This window comes from Microcaecilia unicolor, chromosome 7, assembly GCF_901765095.1.
Source record: "Microcaecilia unicolor chromosome 7, aMicUni1.1, whole genome shotgun sequence".
NCBI lineage: Eukaryota > Metazoa > Chordata > Amphibia > Gymnophiona > Siphonopidae > Microcaecilia > Microcaecilia unicolor.
Genome location: NC_044037.1, coordinates 95,106,049 through 95,125,067, shown reverse-complemented (window position 1 = coordinate 95,125,067; position 19,019 = coordinate 95,106,049). Strand labels below are relative to the sequence as shown.

Below are 19,019 nucleotides of genomic sequence, written 5' to 3'. Positions count from 1 at the left end.
AAATGCTGCACACCGTGTATGATGACAATATCTCAACAAGGAGTAAAGAGTGTGGGAGTTAATTTCATAGCATGGTTTATGGTTAATGGTTTATGGATTAATTAAATCATTTTTAGTTACAGAGCAATTCAAAGCAATGTACAATAAAAATAACATGGCTAAACGAGATGTCAAAAACCCCAGCTTTTGGAGGTATATTTTACATAGGTAACATAGGTGCCTATCCAGCTCATTTTCGAAAGAGAAGGGCGCCCATCTTCCGCCACAAATCGGGAGATGGGCAGCCTTCTCTCAGGGTCGGCAAAATTGGCATAATCGAAAGCCGATTTTGGCTGGCCTCAACTGCTTTCCATTGCAGGGACAGCCAAAGTTCAAGGGGGCGTGTCGGCAGTGTATCGAAGGCAGGACGAGGCCGTGGTTAATAGATGGCCGTCCTCGGCCGATAATGGAAAAAAGAAGGGCGTCTTTGACGAGCATTTGCCCGACTTTACTTGATCCCTGTTTGTTCAGGACCATGCCTCGAAAATGTGCCCAAACTGACCAGATGACCACTGGAGGGAATCGGGGATGACCTCCCCTTACTCCCACAGTGGTCACCAACCCCCTCCCACCCAAAAAAAATAATTAAAAAAACTTTTTCCAGCCTCTATGCCAGCCTCAAATGTCATACCCAGCTCCCTGACAGTAGTATGCAGGTCCCTGTAGCAGTTTTAGTGGGTGCAGTGCACTTCAGGCAGGCGGATACAGGCCCGTCCCCCCTACCTGTTACACTTGGTGTGGTAATTGGGAGCCCCCCAAAACCCACCCAAAACCCACTGTACCCACATCTAGGTGCCCCCCTTCACACTTTATGGGCTATGGTAGTGTTGTACAGTTGTAGGTAGTGGGGGGGGGGGGGGGTTGGGGGGGCTCAGCACACACGGTAAAGGAGCTATGCACCTGGGATCAATTTGTGAAGTCCACTGCAGTGCCCCTAGGGTGCCCGGTTGGTGTCCTGGCATGTGAGAGGGGACCAGTGCACTACTAATGCTGGCTCCTCCCATGACCAAATGACTTGGATTTGGTCGTTTCTGAGATGGCCGTCCTCGGTTTCCATTATAGTCGAAAACCGAGGACGACCATCTCTAAGGTCGACCTAAATGTTGAGATTTGGCCGTTCCCGACCGTATTATCGAAACAAAAGATGGATGCCCATTTTGTTTCGATAATGTGGGTTGCTCCGCCCTTTCACGGCGCCATCCTTAGAGATGGGCGACCTTATAGATGGGCGCCCCTGTTCGATTATGCCCCTCCACGTGCCTCTTAAAAATAGGCTCCTATAATGATCTCTGATTTCACAAAAATTCTCTTACTCAGATTATATCAATAAATGTATAATTGTGTGCTTAAACCTTATGCATGTACATGTGTAATTAATTAATTATATATCTACATTGCAACTTTTCCCAAGCTCTGCCTAAATTAAACTTTTGGAAATGCTTATTCTACTTGCAATTGTGTAAAAGTATTTTTTGTTATTTTTATTTTCAAAAATGTATACTCTGCCTGTAACCAAGACCAGCTCAGGTGAGATCTCAGGTAAATACCCCTACAACGTCCATGTGTTAGGTATGCCCAAGTCCCACCTTCGCTACGCTTCCGACATGCCACCGTGAACTTTGGGCGTCCCCACAACAGAAAGCATTTGCGGACGACCAAAATCGGCTTTCAATTATACGGATTTGGGCAACCCTGTGAGAAGGACGCCCATCTTCCAATTTGTGTTGAAAGATGGGCATCCTTCTCTTTCGAAAATTAGCCTGAAAGTGATGCTATGTGATATGAAAAACATATAAAGTGAAAACTCTACACAATTAAAGAATGTATGGTGTAGGGAAACATAAAACGTAAGATCAGTGCCACATAGATGTAAAGAAAGAAATGAAGATGACAAGAGGCGAGAGAAGATATGGAACGACCAATCTGGAAAAGAATTTGGGAGACGACTGGCCAATGGAAAGAGGAAAAGAGACTTGGACCATCCTAATTAGAAAACTAAAAATTCCCAGACAAATGTAGAAGATACATTAAAGTTAAAAAAAAACAAAAAAAAAAAAAACCCAAACGTTAAGAACTGAGATGTGCCTGCTTTGTAAAATGTATATATATTTTTTTTATTTTGCAAAATACAGGGGACAGTACATCTCTGTTTCTCTTTTACCAATATTGCCCTGCTTATAGATTCTGGATTTCTTGGGTGTGGGGGGTCTCCATTTCAGTTTTTGTCTGCATGTTTTTTGTGGTCCTCTATTTTGTATCAAGTGAGGGTCTGTCCATATCCTACTTGTGCAGCTGAGGTGAAGGTGTCTGTTAGTGTGAGTTATCTGTAACAGTTCAGCTTGTTCCAATTTCCCAGTAGCATGTATATTGGTGATCTAGGGCCCAGTGTAATATTTATAGTACTAGTTTTTCATATGCAGATTAGAACTGCTATGGTGTGGTAAGTTTTCTGTATAGGTTTTAGTGCCTTTTTTTTTACAGGGTTTTATGTTATTTCATAAACTGTTTGGCCCTATTTGAAAGTAGGCTCTGGGGCAAAGGCTGCCTTTGGCGGCCATTGTCACCAAAAATAAAAATGCGGAGGACTAATGGGCTCCACATCCTGTAGAGTCACCACACAAACAAATGCCCAACTGATTTAAACAAAGTGTCTACCAGTGGAAGGAGTGATCCTGAAGTGATGGTCACAATTTGAATAATTTTACTTGCAGTTAAGAAGACAGGCTGCCTGCTCTGGCAGGTCCCGGGACCTCTGCTACCTCCCACCTCCTAATGCAACTTCCAGTTTCCTTGTAGGTGGGATGCAGCAGAGGTAGCCTGTGTTAATCATTGCTGGCCACAGTCACTGCACTGCTGCCTGTCTGACACTGACCAGCACTTAATTTACAAAAGTCAGCTCCCCCTGATGTCAAAACCTGTCTATGCCTCTGACTCTTCTCCAAAGTGTACATCCAAATATACATAAGGTTTCATCCTGTCAAGAAAATACCGCACCTAAGAGATCAAGTCCATAAACACTTCACTCACAAGAAAGGACTGCTATCCATTCTTTCCTGAAAAGTCTTTGATCAGTGCAGACTGGATTATTCAGGACATCTTCAGGCTGTGCCCACAAGTAGAGCTGATGAAGTCTGGGTGACCATACTAGAATCTCTTATGCTCTCATGTTCAGCAGCCCACTCCCTAATCCAGAAACTTCCTCCTCTGGATGAGGAAACTGGTTAAGATCAGTCATGAGGCAGCATTTGTTGCAGTAGCCATGGAAACACTAATTACACTATACATACAATCATCACTGGTCTCCATCATCTAGGTTCTTAACATCAGCTAGGGGAGGGCTCGGTTCACAGCGAGAGCTAGGAGTTTGGGACCAGGAACAAACCCTCTGTGCAGTCCGTACGTTACTCACAGATGAACCCCGACTCCGCTGTGACAAGCCCTCCATTTTATCAGGCTCTGAGCCCATGTCCAGAGCTAAGGAAAGTTACAGAAAGCTTCCATGGAAAATTACAGAATGCTTCTCTGCTTACATCTGTGGGAACGTGGTCACATGGTTTCTCAAGTCCAGGTGGCCAAGCTGGGCCTGGGAAATAAGAACCATCCTCCCCTTTGCATACCAAATTAGTTAGAACTGTGTCTTATCTTCTGCATTCCAACTTGTTTTTTATATTTACAGGAAAAGTTACTTTCGGTCAAAGACAGAGTTGAAAAACAATCTTTAAAATACACTTCCATTACAATAGTGTTTCTGAATATCCCAGTCAGTGGCACTTATCCAGGGGTGCTGTTATCTGGATAAATGTATTTTTTGATTATTGACCCAAAAGCTTTATGAATAATAATAAAGAAAAAACTCACAGTTTTGGTCTTAGAAAATAGGTAACTTTATATAGGGTATATCAGACATTTTGGATATCAGTAAATAGGATTGTGGAACACTCCACTAGTATTTAAAAACAGCATTAGCATTTTATAAAAGGTATAACAAGATCTACACAATTTATAAAATATGCTGCTGCTCCTAAAGTATGTATATAATAGCAAACATATACCATAATGAAACCTTGTGGTCAACAATAATTCTTGGAGCCAAGTTGTGACAAGGTCTCCAACCAGCATCCCTTCAGAATAACACACTGAGGCTATCAACTTCTACCTTCTGGTTAGCAGCAGTAGTCCTCGTTACCAGTCACATATACACTCAAGGTGATTTCCCAAATTTCTTCAGCTGGACATCCATCCAGACCCTCTTTCCTTGGATAAGACACATGTTCTCTTATTTCTACAGTCTTCTGGCTCTTCTATATCAACTAAAAAACACAATTGGTTAGAGTTTAGAGGAGAATATGCAAATTAGGTTCTCTTCACACCCAAGCCTTAAGCAGTTTATCCTCCCTTAGCCTCCTCTAACCAGCTCTGTTGGGTAATGCTCCCTTCAAATCACTCCTTTATAATGAAGCAAAAACATTGATATTGAGCCCTTTTTAATGGGTAATAGGAACTCAGTTGAACAGCTATTGCCCCCTGGATGGGACAACACTCAACTTGACCCTACAGTCCTGTCCTCCACCCCTCACTTTTAGACCTCTGTTCAAGAGAAAAATATCCAAAATCAAACTTGCAAAGAAAAATTACAAGGGAACCCCTCCCTACTTTCAAGGTAAGAACCTTGTCTTTTTTTTCCATCTGTGGTTTTTCCCCCACTGGTTTTCCAGTTGCTCAGGTCATGCATTCTCTCCTTTGTCTGGGCTGCAGAATCTTCCTCCATTACCTTCTTCCCTGCTTTCCAGGGAAACCTTTTAAAAGGGGTTTCCATGTATCCATATCTGAGGGCTTAAATCATGTTGTACCCTATTAGAATAAGTAGCTTAGCTCCACCCAGCCTCTCCTAATGTGGGCCTAGTTTCTTGGAGCTCATGGGCTTTCCTGGCTTCACTCTTCTAGGACATTCCTTCCATATCTCTTTCAGCTGGGCTAATTTCTTTCCAAAATCTTCCTCCCCTTCCAGGATTGTTGGAGGCAATAAAACTAGCTCCAAGTCTTATGGGAGTTGTAGTGTCCTGCTACCTAAAGGAGAACTACCATTTCCTTTACTACCTATAACTCTAACCCATAATCAGGGAGCCAGAGCTCCCCGCTGTGGCATCTTGACATGGCACAAAATGTGCCTATTACATCAGTAATTAGGGAGCCAGGGTTACCCTCTGTTGACCGGGTAGAACCTGTGGAGGTTTACAGGAGTTCCTGCCCCCAACTTTGGCTCATTACATCCACAGCTCTTGTGCAGGGTCTTATGGGACTTGAAGTTCTGCCTCCTTTTAAAGAAAATACCCTTTCACAGCCTTACAGGTCCTGGACCTGTCACAATACACATATTGAGTTTATAAAGAAATCCTATAAATAAGTGTTCTACACATAACTCACACTATCACGCTTTTTTTCGAAAGAGAAGGACGCCCATCTTTCAACACAAATCGGGAGATGGGCGTCCTTTTCGCAAGGCCGACCAAATCGGCATAATCGAAAGCCGATTTTGGCCGTCCGCAACTGCTTTCTGTCGCGGGGACGGACAAAGTTCACGAGGGCGTGTCGTCAGGGTAGCGAAGGAGGGACTAGGGCATGATTAAGAAATGGCCGTCCTCAGCTGATAATGGAAAAAAGAAGGGTGTCCCTGACGAGCATTTGGCCGACTTTACTTGGTCTATTTTTTCTTCCAACCAAGACCCAAAAAGGTGCCTGAACTGACCAGATGACCACTGGAGGAAATTGGGGATGACCTCCTCTTACTTCGCCAGTGGTCACTAACCCCCTCCCACCATAAAAAACAAGTTTAAAAATATTTTTTCCCAGCCTCAAATGCCATACTCAGGTCCATCACAGCAGTATACATACAGGTCCCTGGAGCAGTTTTAGTGGGTGCAGTGCACTTCAGGCAGGCGGACCCAGGCCTATCCCCCCCCCACCCCACCACCTGTTACACTTGTGGTGGTAAATGGGAGCCCTCCAAAACTCACCAGAAAGCCACTGCACCCACATCTAGTTGCCCCCCTTCACCTGTAAGGGCTATGGTAGTGGTAGTTGTGGGTAGTGGGTTTTTGGGGGGGGGGGGTTGAGGGGCTCAGCACACAAGGTAAGGGAGCTATGTACCTGGGAGCTTTTTTCTGAAGTCCACTGCAGTGCCCCCTAGGGTGCCCAGTTGGTGTCCTGGCATGTGAGGGGACCAGTGCACTACAAATGCTGGCTCCTCCTATGACCAAGGGGCTTGAATTTGGCCGTTTTTGAGATTGACGTCCTTGGTTTCCATTATTGGCGAAAACCAAGATCGCCCATCTCTAAGGTCAACCCAAATGTTGAGATTTGGATGTCCCCAACCGTATTATCGAAACGAAAGATGGACGCCCATCTTGTTTCGATAATGCGGGTTGCCCCGCCCATTCACGGTGCCATCCTTAGAGATGGGCGCCGTTATAGATGGGCGCCCCCGTTCGATTATGACCCTCTATGTGTTAAGACTGCCAAGGCAATTCTGTAAAATACCAATGCTGTCATTATGCACTTTTCAAATTGTTATATTTTTGTTCATGTTGTATGCCTGAAGCCTAGAAATTCTTTAGGGTTTTTTTGTCTCATAGGTCCCAGAAATCTCTTAAATAGAACTGCCTGATCCAAGTTTTTGCTATCAGAAGAAAAGATTCTCTGTCACAAAACTAAGTACAAAAAAGTGAGTATATCTTTCTGTCTATATTTTGATCACAAAAGTCATTTACAGCTGTAGAACTGTGGGACCTAATGTTCTAGGCTGAAAGTGGAATTTTCAAACTGCTTCATCATTCTTCCATGATAAATTTTCATCTCAAATAGAAAATGCATTTAGATGAATAATGTAATATATTCTACTTAGCAGTCTTAAAGGAGTAAGTTTATAAGGAATTTTCCATCCTTTACACATGGAAAATAATTCTTATAAAGCGGTATGGTGTTTATGTGTCTAAAAAGTAGGCACACAGAAACACAGCACCTACTTTTACTCAGCATATGAGTAGGCATTTGTGATGTGGCAGGGGCAGAGTTGAGATGTGCTCAAGTACTTTATAAAGTACATGTGTGCTTGCACTTATTTTCATCTGTTTCAGAGAAGGTGCAAGTTTGTGTGAGAGCATTTGGACATCACTGACTTGGGTGAATCTCTTCATAAAAGCGTTAATAAATCCCAATAAATAAATAAATAATTCTGGGAGTCTTATTTTGCCTTATATTTGACATTTTAATAGATGCTCTGTTAAAATTAGTCCCAATGTGAATTTAGAGCAGAATTTATGAAACAGTTCTTTATGTGCAGAAAGTTAAGTAGAAATTAGACCAATATTTTCCTGAAAGTAAATTAAATTTTGAAACTGGACTGTGAAGCAAGTTTTAAGTTTTTCCAGCTATGACAGATATTGCCAGTATGATAAAATATATGCATTGACTGTGTTGTATGATCCTCACCACAGAGACAGCTGGCTATACCATCATTGAAAGTCATGCATAAAACTGGTGCAGACACAAGACCATATGTGCTTTTTCAACTGGAAAACCAGCTTTATGGAATACTTTATCCATACAGCTGCATTCACAGATTATCTAAAGTGTCACAAAAAAGCAACATGGTTTTTATTTCCATGTGTAGGAAAATGATTTGATTTGATATTTATGTATGTATTTGGTATTATCCATTTTTTTTCTGTTTTCTTCCTGGGAAGCTTCAGGTCATTATTCAGCAGGGCAGTCAGCATTTTTTTATAAACATCATCCATCATGGCTGAATTAAATCCAGATATTCACTGCTGATATCCGGATAGTGGTTGTCCCTGAACAACCTTGGTTAGTGATGACTGGATATCAGATAAGAGTGACATTGAGACCAATATTCAGATAGCAAACCAGATAAAGTAAGGATAGCACTTTTGTTGTCCCAGGTATCCAAATAGGTATCCCGATAGCGGACTGAATATTCCCTCTACTCGGATACCTACAAATTCCATCCCAGTTCTGCCTCCGTCCACCACAGCACTGGTACTGCTGAGGCAATCTGTAATGATATTCAGTGGACTTATTCACTGAATATTATTTTTCTATGGTGCACCAAATAACTGCAGTTAAGGGAAATATCCAGATGACTGCAGCAGTTATCCTGATATTTCCCTTTGAAGATTAGCCAATCTTTTAATATTCAGAATAAATAAATCCATTAGGTTTTATTACAGCAACTTAAAATTAAGTAATTTTAAAATATGTATCTTTTAAGAAATGAAAATATAGGGATTTATATTCAATCGATTTATCTGGTTAACTTTGGTGGTTAACTGGATAAATTGTTAATTAGGAAATTTCAGGGATACTGACCAGTTTAATTTCTGGCTTGAGAACTCAATATCCAGCCAAATGATAACTAGTTAAGAAAATGTGAGTCTGAAGTCACGCCAGGGGTGTGATTATCTTTCAACCAAATGGTGCAAATATTCAGAGAAATCCAGTTAGGTTGAGAATTTGTAAATTAATGGCTATTCTCAAGTCCCAGTTATTAGAAATGAGGTCTCATTGCATAAAATTGAACCTGTGCTAAAATAGCATGAGTAAGTAAAAAAATAACGTCTTTACAGTAGCCCACATTGATAACTATGTTCCAAGGTTGGGCAATACAAGTAGCAAGTATAAATGTAATTGGATTAGTTATCTGCATATTTTTAACCAGGAATATTCAATGATACTGACTTAACTATTTATGGGGTCTTTTACTAAGATGTACTACATTCCTATGGGTGTCTTATCATTTAGCATTCACTAATCGTTAGCATGCGCTATATCCATTAGAACGCCTTAATAAAAGGATCCCTATGTTTTTAAATATCCAGCTAACATTAAGCAGAAAATGTTTCCAGTCTATATCACTGTGACATCATTAGCAACTACTACTACTACAAATCATTTTTATAGCGCTACCAGTCATATGCAGCACTTCCTAACTGAACATGAAGAAAAGACAGTCCCTGCTCAAAAGAGCTTACAATCTAAATCAGGACAGACAGACATGACAAATAAGGGGTAAGGGAAGGACAGACAGATAGAACACATAGGGAAAAGGGACTATTGAGGAGAGAAGAAAAGATAAAGGTTACAAGCAGGTGACAAGTTAGGAACTGAAAGCAGTATCAAACAGGTAGGCCTTTAGCCTGGATTTGAAGGCAGCCAGGGATGGAGCTTGACGTAATGGCTCAGGAAGTTTAGTCTAGGCATAAGGTGCGGTGAGATAAAAGGAACGGAGTCTGGAGTTAGGGATGGAGGAGAAGGGTGCAATTAGGTGAGATTTGCCTAGTGAACGGAGTTCCTGGGAAGGAGTGTAAGAAGAGATGAGGGTGGAGAGGTAGTGAGGGGCAGCAGAGTGAATGCACTTTTAGGTTAATAAGAGGAGCATGAAGCAGTAAGCAGATTCCTTTTTTTTTGTCAAATGATGAGAGGGCTCTGTTTACTAAGATGCACTAGCATTTTTAGTGCATAAAACTTAGCGTGTGTTAACTTTATATGCACCCATAGGAATATTATGGGTGTCTACACAGCACGTGCTAAAAACGCTATCACGGCTTAGTAAACAGGGCCCTTACAATGCAACTATTTTTGAACAAGTGAAAATCACTGGGTAGTCATGCTATAAAGTCTGTAACTTTCCAATGTTTAAAGATAATCTCATTCTGATTAGCATATAAATGTAGATAGTAACAAGAAATAAAACTGTAAAATTTCACATTGAAAGTCCAAGTGTTTGCTGAGAAAACAGCAAAAAATTCTAGGGAGTTGCTTTTTATTTTGACTCACCCTATATATGTATAAGAGAAATTTACAAAACTCTATGGGCAGATTCAAAATCTGTGTGTATTTTGAACCAAATGTTTTGTTTCAGTTCTTACGAATAAACTAAGTCTATACAGGACCGTAGTAAGCTACTTGTGGGTGGTTTGGCTACACAGGGCACAAGGAAAGCTGGGGCATGAAAACAGCGCCTCTTGCATTGGCTTCCCTTGCAAAGTAGGCAGGGGGCTCATCAGTAGTGTTTGGGGGTGTGTCGCACAGGGCACACACCAGACATGCTATGCTCCTGAGTGTACAATCTCCTTTAGAAAAGTTTTTAGGAACAAGCATCTGCAAACATTTGTACCAGGTTTTGAGTGAGTACATTTTGCACAAAAAATAACATGCATAGTTTTGAAAATGCAAAACTACTGTTTTCTCCGACAACCTACATCTTACTACATCTTCTTGACTATTTTGGGATTGGTAGAAACATACTTAGATGGATTAAGGGCTTTCTATCATGTAGATCATATAGTGTGAAATTGAATTCAATTATATCATCTTCATGGAAAGCAGTCTGCAGAGTCCCTCAAGGTTCACCTCTATCATCAACTCTCTTTAATATTATGATGATTCCATTGGCTAATTCTCTATCCAAACTAGGTTTAAATCCATATATTTATGCTGACGATGTGACAATCTATATACCTTTTAGTCAGGACTTGACTGAAATTATCAATTTAATTAGGATAGGCTTGAGTACTATGGACGAATGGGCTAACTCATTTCAACTAAAACTGAACACTGAGAAGACGCATTGCCTCATCGTATCCTCTCAGTATAATAAATTTAAACCTACAACTTTAAATATCCGCGACTACTCCCTCCCTATTTCTGATAGTCTAAAACTACTTGGTCTCACAATTGATCGGCACCTGATCCTGGAAACACAAGTAAATTGCACCACAAGGAAAATGTTTTACTCAATGTGGAAACTTAAGCGTATAAAACCTTTCTTTCCTCGAAATGTTTTCCGCAGCCTAATACAATCAATGGTACTAAGTCATTTAGATTACTGCAATGGCATCTATGCAGGCTGCAAAGAACAACTGATCAAGAAACTTCAGACCACACAAAATACAGCAGCGAGACTGATCTTTGGAAAATCTAAATTCGAATCTGCTAAGCCCCTTCAAGAAAAATTACATTGGCTTCCCATCAAGGAACATATTGCCTTTAAAATTTGCACCTTGATTCATAGGATCATTTATGGTGAAGTTCCTTGATACAAGTTAAATCTTATAGATCTACCACCCAGAAATAGTTCCAGTCTTTCCCGATCCTATTTAATTTTACATTATCCAGATTGCAATGGCCTTAAATAGAAATCTACCTATGCATCAAGCTTCTCCTTCATAGGAACTCAGCTATGGAATTTACTGCCTAAACTCTTAAAATCAACTCAGAATCATCTAAACTTCAGGAAATTATTGAAGACCACCCTGTTCAAGAAGGCGTACCATCCAGACGTTACTTAGATTCTTTCTTTTCTGTTCAGCAAAATTTATGGACCCTAATGTTTTTCCTTTATCTTTTATTATCTTTGTTGTTTTAGATGATACGTTTACGATTAATTTCTTACTATGACATTGTTTAATGATATTATACTGAACTGTAGTCTACCCATGTTATTGAGTAAGCCACATTGAGCCTGCAACTAGTGGGAAAATGTGGGGTATAAATGTCTTAAATAAATTAATAAATAAATAATGCTCTAGATACACTTTACTCAGTGCTCATCAGTTCTAGGTTCAATTACTGCAATATTATTTATGCCTGCCTTCCTAAGTCCAAATTAAAAGGTTGCATTTGCTTCAGAACACAGCCACCCACTTCCTCTATAATGACCATGTTAACCCCTCCCCCCCCCCCCAATCCTTCACCAGCTTCACTGGCTTCCAATAAGACACAGAATTCAGTTCAAAGTTCTTATATCGATTTTTGGTCATTATATACTTGTATTATTACTTGTACCCCTTGTTATCTGGTGGCCCTAGTACTCTGCCCAAATTTTACGCTTAATTAATGATCATCGCCTGGTGCTTTCTGGTCTCTCTCCAGTAAAATGGAACTGGACCAGGAATAGTGCCTTTTTCTTTCTAGACCCTTTTTTATTTATTTATTACATTTGTAATAAATGCGCTTTCCCACATGTTGCAGGCTCAATGCGGCTTACATAGTAAATACAAATTAGAGTCTGGAGAAAAAATATTACAAATTGTAGTGGAACAACCGTCATTTAATGTGATCAAGACAAATTTGAAACCCCATTTTTTTAGCACTGCTTTTGACTGACTGTAGGCCATGAGTTTTCTAGACTCTGTGAGAGGGTCTTCAGTTTAGTTTTACCTTGTATGATTTGTGCTTCTCTGAATGTGTATTTCTTATTTTAAATTGTAATTTTCTTTTTCCCTCTTTTAACACATTTTATAATTTTGGGAACAGCCTAGACTTGTTCTGCAGATAGTCAGTATAGAAATCCAGATAAGACTATAACATCTTGGATAGTAGGACAGGGCACATGTCCAGCAGTGGTACCTATGCTATTTGGCAAGAACATCCCTACAGTTAAATCTTTTAGATACCTTGGGGTTATAATCGATTCTGCTCTGACTTTTGAGGAACAAATATCTGACGTAGTGGAAAAAAATCTTTTTTCCATCTTAGGAGACTTCGGTCAGTTAGGAATTCAATTAGTAAGGATTCCCTTAAAACGTTGACATCTGCTTATATTACCTCACGCTTAGACTATTGTAATATCATATATTCAGGGATCACTCAAGCTAGCTTGAAGCGACTACAAAGAATACAGAATACTGCAGCACGTATGATTTGTAGGGCCCGGAGGGATGACAGAGTAACACTTTTACTACATCAACTGCATTGGCTTCCGGTTGAAGCAAGAGTTAAGTTTAAAGCCTTAGTTTTGACCCATAAGGCTTTTTATACACTAAATCCTGACTATCTGTCAAATCTAACTATTCCTTACACTGCCACACGAACCCTTAGATCCCTGACAGACAACAGGTTAGTGATTCCTCCTCTCGCTAGGGCTAGATGGGAATCTACACGGAATTCGGCTTTTTTCTATTTGTCTCCCGCTCTTTGGAATGGCCTTCCAAAAGAGATCAGACTTGAGAAATCTTACTTTCATTTTCGGAAACTTTTGAAAACCTTCTACTTTATTGAGTATGTAGAACAGAATTTAGAATAATGGAAGAAAGGTTATAAATGGGCATCTGTAATATATATTAAATCAAAACTGTATTATTTGTCTGTGTAGATTATATTATGTATTTAATTTTGTATTTGCGGTGTTCTCCTGTATACTAATCATGAGTTATACTGTTTTTCATCTTATGTAGCTAGTTTGTGGGTTTGCTGTGCTTTCCTGTAATGATTGGAGTTCTAATGTTTGTCCAATTTGTACTTATTGTATTGCTTCTTTTTATAAATTGTAAACCGTTCTGTCTTGCAGTAGCAATAAGATACGGTATATAAATTGACGTAAATAAATAAAAAAAAATAATAAACTGTAAACCATAACTAAGGTGGTGGTGGTAGGGAAGGAGTTATCAAGGTGAGGTATCTTTTACCACACGTTGGGCCCTGTTTACTAAGCCATGTTAGAGGTGCCTTATCATTTTTAGTGCGTGCTAAACATTAGTGTGTGCTAATCATGTAGGCACCTGTAGGAATTCTATGGGTGCTAACATGGTTAGCACATGCTATTTAGCATGTGCTAACTATGTAGGCACCCGTGGAGGGGCATTTTCGACAGGGACGCCCATCTCTGAGGATGGCGCCGTGAAGGGGCGGGGCCAACCATATTATCAAACAAGATGGGCATCCATCTTTCGTTTTGAGAATACGGTTGTGGGCGCCCAAATCTCAACATTTAGGTCAACATTAGAGATGGGCGCCATCGGTTTTTGGCCATAATGGAAACCATCTCAAAAAGGAACCAATCCAAGGCATTTGGTCATGGAAGGGGCCAGGATTCATAGTGCACTGGTCCCCCTCACATGCCAGGGCACCAACCAGGCACCCTAGGGGGCACTACTGTGGACTTAGCAAATTGGTCCCAGGTGCACAGCTCTCTTACCTTGGGTGCCGATCCCCCAACCCCCCCCCCCAAAAACCCACTCCCCACAACTATACACCACTATCATAGCCCTAAGGGGTGAAGGGGGCACCTAGATGTGGGTACAGTGCATTTTGGGTGGGTTTTGAAGGGCTCCCATTTTCTACCACAAGTGTAACAGGTGGGGGGGTGGGCCTGGGTCTGCCAGCCTGAAGTCCACTGCACCCACTAAAACTGCTCCAGGAACCTGTATACTGCTGCAATGGACCTGAGTATGAAATTTGAGGTTGGCATAGAGGCTGGCAAAAAAAGTTTTTAAAGTGTTTTTTTTTAGGGTGGGAAGGGGTTAGTGACCACTGGGGAGGTCAGGGGAGGTGATCCCTGATTCCCTCCGGTGGTCATCTGGTCAGTTCGCACACTTTTTTGGGACTTGGACCTTAAAAAAAAGGGACCAAATAAAATAGACCAAATTCTCGCCAGGGAGGCCCTTCTTTTTCCATTATTGGCCGAGGGTGCCCATCTCTTAAACACGCCCTGGCACGCCCCTGTCCTGCCTTCGCTACCCTTCCGACATGCCCCCGGGAACTTCGGTCATCCCGGCAACGGAAAGCAGTTGGGGACGCCCAAAATTGGCTTTCGATTATGCCAATTTGGGCGCCCCTGAGAGAAGGGCGCCCATCTCCCGATTTGTGTCAAAAGATGGGTGCTCTTCTCTTTCGAAAATGAGCTGGATAGTATTCCTATGGGTGCTTACATGGTTAGCGCACACTAATGTTAACAAGCACTGACAACGCTAGTGCACCTTAGTAAATAGGACCCCTTGATTCACTGTGGGATTCAGCAACCTGTGGGATTTCAGTACTGCAGGTTGCTGAATCCCATAGTAAAAGAATAACGCTGCTTGCATGCCACCTTGCCAGCAGCATTATTCTAGCTGCCCGGGAGCATAGGGCTGCAAAGCATTCTCAAAAGCAGCAGAAAGCAACAGATGGATGTTTTTCTTGAAAAGTTGCGATTTTTGAAACTCAGAATTGAGATGTTTTACTCCGTAATTCATGAAAATTACAAGGAGGCATGTTGGAGACCTATTTCAGGTGGGACTTTAGTGGGCTTAAAATCTGGGTGGATTAGGATTCCTTTAGTTAGTAGACATCAGCTATTGTTGTGGTTGGAAGGGTAGAGGGTGCTGGTGTTATCATAGTTACTCATTATTGTTTTCTATTTGTGATTTATTAACCACAGTTGCACAGCATATTGTTCCTTTTTATACTTTAATAAAATGATTTAAATATAAAGTCATAAGTGTTTGAGGTTTATGAAGATGAGGGCAGACCCTGCAGGGATGGAGTGGGGATGGAAACAGAGCCTGTGGGAATGAGATGGGTATGGAGACAGAACCCACGGGGACAAGGCAGGGATTGTCCCTCTGTCATTCTCTACCCCCTACCTATCAGTACCCCTCACTCCCAGGCTTACCTACCTCTGGTGATCTAGAGGTGTAGTAGGGGCAGGAGCAATCCCTTTTTGCTCCTGCACATGCCAGCTCTGCAATCAATATAGCAACTTCTAGCAGCAGTCTTGTGAGAGATTGAGGCAACCATTTTGTGATTGTAAGGTAGGCCTGCTCTGTTCTCAGATTGGAGGCCATGACCTCTACCTTACAATCCAAAATTGGCTGCAGCAAACTCTCAAGAGATTGTTGGTAGAAATTGCAGTATCCAACATGAGCAGGAGTGAAAGAGGATTGCTTCTGCCCAGCTACACCTCTAGACAACCAGGGATTATTAGGAAGGCCTGGGGGAAGGGGCAGAATCTATAGGTGGATAAGTGGAGGACAGGGAGCTACTCATGGTTGGGGTGGGGTGGAAGGAAGGAAGGGAGACTACTCCTGGTGGGAGGTGGGGAGGGGCCAGCTTCAACTCAAAATAAACAGCAGGTCTGGCCAAAATAGAACAGAGGCAGCAATATTTTTCATTGTGAACAAAAAGATGCTGAGAATGAATTTTGCTGTGTTTCAGGCCGAATTCAATACCAAAATCAAATTTCAGTCAGTCTCTAGTAACTGTTATTACTTATTATAAGGAAATATTATGATGCACATTAGACACATATGTTTCATTTTATTTTTTTGTTTTCCCTATTCTTGTTCAAACAGCTAATCTGAATCAGAGAAATGGAAAAGACAAATCACTCCAAAGTGACAGAATTCATCATTCTAGGATTCTCTGAGTTTCCTGAGATACAGCTCCTCCTTTTTCTTCTGTTTTTGATTATTTATCTGATGTCTTTGACAGGGAACCTTCTTATTATATTCACAGTTTGCTTCGATTCCCATCTGCATAGCCCCATGTTCTTCTTTATCAGCAACTTGTCCTTCCTAGAAATCTGTTATGTGACTGTCACAGTGCCTAAATTGTTAGCAGTGCTCATAGCACAGAATAAGACCATCTCTTTCATGACGTGTATGACTCAAATGTATCTATTTCTATTCTGCACAGGTACAGAGTTCTACCTTCTCACCGCTATGGCCTATGACCGCTATGTTGCCATCTGCAATCCCTTGCATTACACTATCACTATGAGCAGGAAAGTCTGCATAACACTAGCCAGTGTTTCCTGGATGATTGGATTTCTATATGCAGTTCCTCATGTTATTTTAATGTCACAATCATCTTTTTGTAGCTCTAATGAAATTAACCATTTATTCTGTGACATCACAGCATTGATGACTCTGTCATGTTCTGGGACCTCTATCATTGAAAATATAAATTATATTGAAGGTCCATTTATAGGTTTTACGCCATTGACATTAACAATTATATCATATGTGTACATTATTTCTGCTATTCTAAAAATCCACTCCGCTAAGGGGAGACAAAAGGCCTTTTCTACCTGTTCTTCTCACCTCACAGTCGTTCTATTATTTTATGGGACCTCTTTTGGTGTGTACATGAGACCCAAGTCTGCTTACTCCATGGATCTTAACAAATTGCTTACTTTAGTGTATATAACTGCAATTCCACTGCTCAATCCCTTGATTTACAGCCTGAGAAATAAGGAACTGAAAGGAAGTGTATGGAAAGCAACCAGAAAAGTTCAAAACTGGTTTTCACTCCAGAATTAATAAAATGCTGCACACCTTGTATGATGACAATATCTCATCAAGGAATAAAGAATGTGGGAGTTAATTTCATAGCATTTGGTTATGGTTAATGGTTTAATTAAATCACTTTTAGTTGCAGAGCAATTCAAAGCAATGTACAATAAAAATAACGTGCCTAAATGAGATGTCAAAAAACCCAGCTGTTGTATATTTTACAAAGGTAACGTGGGTGCCCATGTGCCTCTTAAAAATAGGCTCCTACAATGATCTCTGATTTCACAAAAATTCTCTTACTCAGATTATCTCAATAAATGCATAATTGTGTGCATAAACCTTATGCATGTACATGTGTATTTAATTAATTATATATCTACATTGCAACTTTTCCCAAGCTCTGCGTAAATTAAACTTTTGGAAATGCTTATTCTACTTGCAATTGTGTAAAAGTATTATTTGTTATTTTTATTCTCAAAAATTTATAACCTGCCTGTAACCTAAATGGCTTACAAATAAAACATACATAAAATCCAAGAAAAGTAATCATATCAGCACATAATTTACAGCAAACAAAGCAAAAAAGTCTGGGCTACGAGAAAGCTCTCAGACCGCTGTAAAATAGATGTTTACACAGTAGAAGAGGCCTGCAAAAAGATATCGGTCTTCAATATTTTCCTAAATTGTTGAATTATAGAAAAAAAATCTAACATGTCCTGGGAGCCCATTCCAGATCAATTGACCTGCCACCGAAAAGCACATACTGTTGTCTCTGCATAATTCATCGAATTCAAAGCTGGAACCATGAGGCATCTTTCATCACCTGATCTCAACTGACATAAAGATTTGTACAATTGTATACTCTGGTGCAAATAACATGGAATGACCCAGTTAAATGTCTGATAGATCAATGTTAAAACTTTATACTCTTATATATAACAGGCAACCAGTGCAATGTTTTAAGCACGGGTGTGACATGTTCAATTCGATTATTTCCCATAATTTTGCATCAGAGTTCTGGAGAACCTGGACTGCTCTGCATTGGGACTTTGCAATACCTAAATACAGAGAACTGCAGTAGTCCAATTTAGTCAAAATCAGACATTGTGCAACAATCAAAAATCAAGCAGTGGACTTCATAAAATGCTCCCAAGTACACACAGCTCCCTTAACTTGTGTGCTGAGCCCCCCAAAACCCACTACCCACAACTGTACACCACTACCATAGCCCTTACAGGTGAAGGGGGCTGTAATGGACCTGAGTATGACATCTGAGGCTGGCATAGAGGCTGGCAAGTAATGTTCTTCATCACAATTTTTGGGGTTGGTAGGGGGTTAGTGATCACTGGGGGAGTAAGGGGAGGTCATTCCCAATTCCCTCCAGTGGTCATCTGGTCATTTTGGGCACCTTTTTGTGCCTTATTCATAATAAAAACAGGTCTAGCTGAAAACATCCAAGTTTCAGTCCTGGATGTCTTTGCTTTATTCCATTATGGCTCAAAGACATCCAAGTCCTAGGAATGCCCAAGTCCCACCTTAAACACGCCTTTGATACATCCCCTTGAGATTTGGACGTCCTTGCGGTGGACTTCTGAGAAAGACGTCCAAAATACGGTTTCGATTATACCGATTTGAACGTCTCTCCTGCTTATAATCGAATGAGAAAAACGCCCAAGTTCCGACCTAAATCGGGAGATGGACGTTTATCTCACAAAAACGAATAAAGCGGTATAATCGAAAGCCGATTTTTGGACGTTTTCAACTGCAATCCGTCGCGGATGCGGACAAAGTTGATGGGGCATGTCAGAGGTGTGGCGAAGGCGGAACTGGGGCGTGGTTATCTGTCGAACAGAGATGGGCGCATTTCACCGATAATGGGAAAAAAGTATGCGTTTTTAGCTAGAATTTAGG

General features: G+C 40.9%; 1 protein-coding gene across 1 annotated transcript; it reads left to right on the top strand.

Moving 5' to 3' along the window:
- Positions 1–16,184: 16,184 nt before the first annotated feature.
- On the top strand, positions 16,185–17,135 carry LOC115475029 (olfactory receptor 5V1-like). Its single transcript, XM_030210768.1, has one exon. The coding sequence runs from the start codon at positions 16,185–16,187 to the stop codon at positions 17,133–17,135; it is 951 nt and encodes a 316-aa protein (XP_030066628.1).
- The last annotated feature ends 1,884 nt before the right edge of the window (positions 17,136–19,019 follow it).

Coding starts and splice junctions, on each gene's coding strand:
- LOC115475029 (XM_030210768.1), top strand. CDS start 16,185: ATGGAAAAGACAAATCACTCCAAAGTGACAGAATTCATCATTCTAGGA.